The sequence below is a fragment of the Episyrphus balteatus genome, chromosome 3 (assembly GCF_945859705.1).
Source record: "Episyrphus balteatus chromosome 3, idEpiBalt1.1, whole genome shotgun sequence".
NCBI lineage: Eukaryota > Metazoa > Arthropoda > Insecta > Diptera > Syrphidae > Episyrphus > Episyrphus balteatus.
The window spans coordinates 51,427,985-51,430,319 of record NC_079136.1 but is presented as its reverse complement, the minus strand read 5'-3'; the positions used below and the strand labels follow the sequence as shown (position 1 = coordinate 51,430,319).

Sequence of the window (2,335 nt, the reverse complement as noted above, 5' to 3'; positions counted from 1 at the left end):
GTATTTTTTTTAGCAGTTAATTTATTTTCCAAAACATCTAAAAGCAAAAGTTACAATAAAGTATTGAAATTTTCAAAACTAAAACTTTTTTTTTAATTTTCTTAAATTCAAAATGGCATGTGCAAAAAGGTAACTACCAGGAATATTCAAGTTCACTAAACCTTGTTGGCATAGTTTGAAAAACATTCTACAAGCTGCGATAAAATACATTCTAAAGAAAATAGAAACTGATACAAAAGTGCCATCAATACCCATACAATTAGTACTATTTTAGAACCATGGCAACACTTGATTCAAATGTCAATTTTGTTTGTTGTTTTTCCTTTTTTTTTTATCAGTGCACCATATAAAAAAATAAAGAAGAAAAAACAACAAAGGCGAATTTTTTATAGAAATAAAAAAATTTACCGACCCCGACACAGTGAACAAAAGCTCCACACAGTCTAGATCTCCAATTACACAAAAGTATTGAATTTTTTTTGAAAAATCAGCAAATAATTTAGCGCAATATTACATTAAGATACAATTAACTATATTAATTTTAAGTTTGAAATGATTACAAGAACAAAACTATTAATACTTTTTGTTATCAGTTTTGTTTCTGTGGTGACTGTGGTCCATTCAAGGTCGTCACAGTCCAATGAAATTAATAACAACACCAGAGATAAATTATCTCCTGTAATATTTATACCTGGTGACGGTGGCAATCAGTTAGACGCTCAACTAAACAAAACTTCCAGTGTCCATGTTTATTGCCAAAAACATGCTGACTGGTTTAACATTTGGCTCAATTTAGAGCTTCTAGTGCCGTTGATTATCGGCTGTTGGATAGACAATGTTAAACTACAGTATGACAATATAACCAGGACGACACACAACACTCCTGGAGTGAAAATTCGCATCCCTGGTTGGGGTGATCCAGAAGTGGTCGAATGGATTGATCCAACTAAAGCCAAAACTGGTGGCTATTTTAAAGACATTGGTGATCAGTTGGTCAGACTTGGTTACGAACGTAAAAAGTCTATATTTGGGGCTCCTTATGATTTTAGGAAAGCCCCAAATGAAAATGCAGCTTGGTTTGTCAATCTTAAGCAGCTAGTAGAGGATGCTTACGATATGAATGACCAAACACCAATCACCTTCATTACACACAGTATGGGAAGTCCGATGACACTTGTGTTTTTGCAACGACAGACCCAACAATGGAAGTCTAAATATGTCGCTCGAGTTGTGAGCATTGCTGGAGCTTGGGCTGGCAGCGCTAAAGCTGTTAAGGTTTATGCAATGGGCGATGATCTTGATTCATTTGCTCTGAGTGGTAAAGTTATGCGTGAACAGCAAATATCGACGCCATCTACAGCATTCCTCCTGCCTTCGCCACTGTTTTGGAAGAACAATGAGGTTCTAGTTGAAGCTCCATCACGAACTTACAGCGTAGCTCAGTTAGAGGATTTCTTCAATGATATAGACTATCGAGATGGCTGGGAGATGCGCAAGGACAACATCAAATACTCGCTGAACTTTGCCCCGCCCGATGTAGAGATGCATTGTTTATATGGATCTGGTGTGCCAACTGTGGAGAAATTAGTCTATAAGAAAGATAATTTAGTTGGGGAGACCCCAACACTGGTCAAAGGCGATGGTGATGGTACGGTTAATTCTAGATCTCTAAAAGCCTGCATGTATTGGAAGGATTATCAACGTCCTAGTATAACAATGTACGATGTACCAAAAGCTGATCATATGTCGATTTTAGCTGATCCTCGGGTTATTGAGTATATTCGAAAACTATTATAAAATTTTTAAGTATTCTTTAATAATTTAGCTATTTTTTTTTCAACATATTTTTTCGATTTATTGCACCGAGATTGTTTATTAAATAAACTGCAATATAAACATATGTACACATTTAAGCAATCGTTTTAATTAAGATTATGTAACGAGATTATTTAAGGGCTTTTTTTTATAATAAAATTTTATCATAGAGCAATAAATTTTGTTTTTTATTTTTAAATATAGAATTGGGTCTGAAAAAGATAAGGGTTCATTATCACACCATTCAAAGACCTCAATATGCTGGATTATCTCGAGAGTTGTTTTTGTTTTTTTATTGAGATTGACATTGCACAGACGTATTTAATTGATTGCGAACGTGCGGCATTTATTATTATTAAATATGTCATGAATTTATTATCAATTTGTTATCAAAACCAACAAACCCTAAAAATATATTTGTAGAAAGAGTGACCGCACGAAAAAAAAATCGTTTTGTATTCTAATGGAAACTAAGTCCCGATTGGAGACAGTTTGAGAAACGCTATCTACTTAAGAGTAA

At 34.1% G+C, this 2,335-nt stretch overlaps 1 protein-coding gene across 1 annotated transcript; it reads left to right on the top strand.

The window, feature by feature from the left end:
* The first annotated feature begins 341 nt into the window (after nt 1–341).
* LOC129914000 (phospholipase A2 group XV-like) lies at nt 342–1,994 on the top strand. The gene has a single exon (XM_055993020.1). The coding sequence runs from the start codon at nt 553–555 to the stop codon at nt 1,795–1,797; it is 1,245 nt and encodes a 414-aa protein (XP_055848995.1). The 5' UTR covers nt 342–552; the 3' UTR covers nt 1,798–1,994.
* The last annotated feature ends 341 nt before the right edge of the window (nt 1,995–2,335 follow it).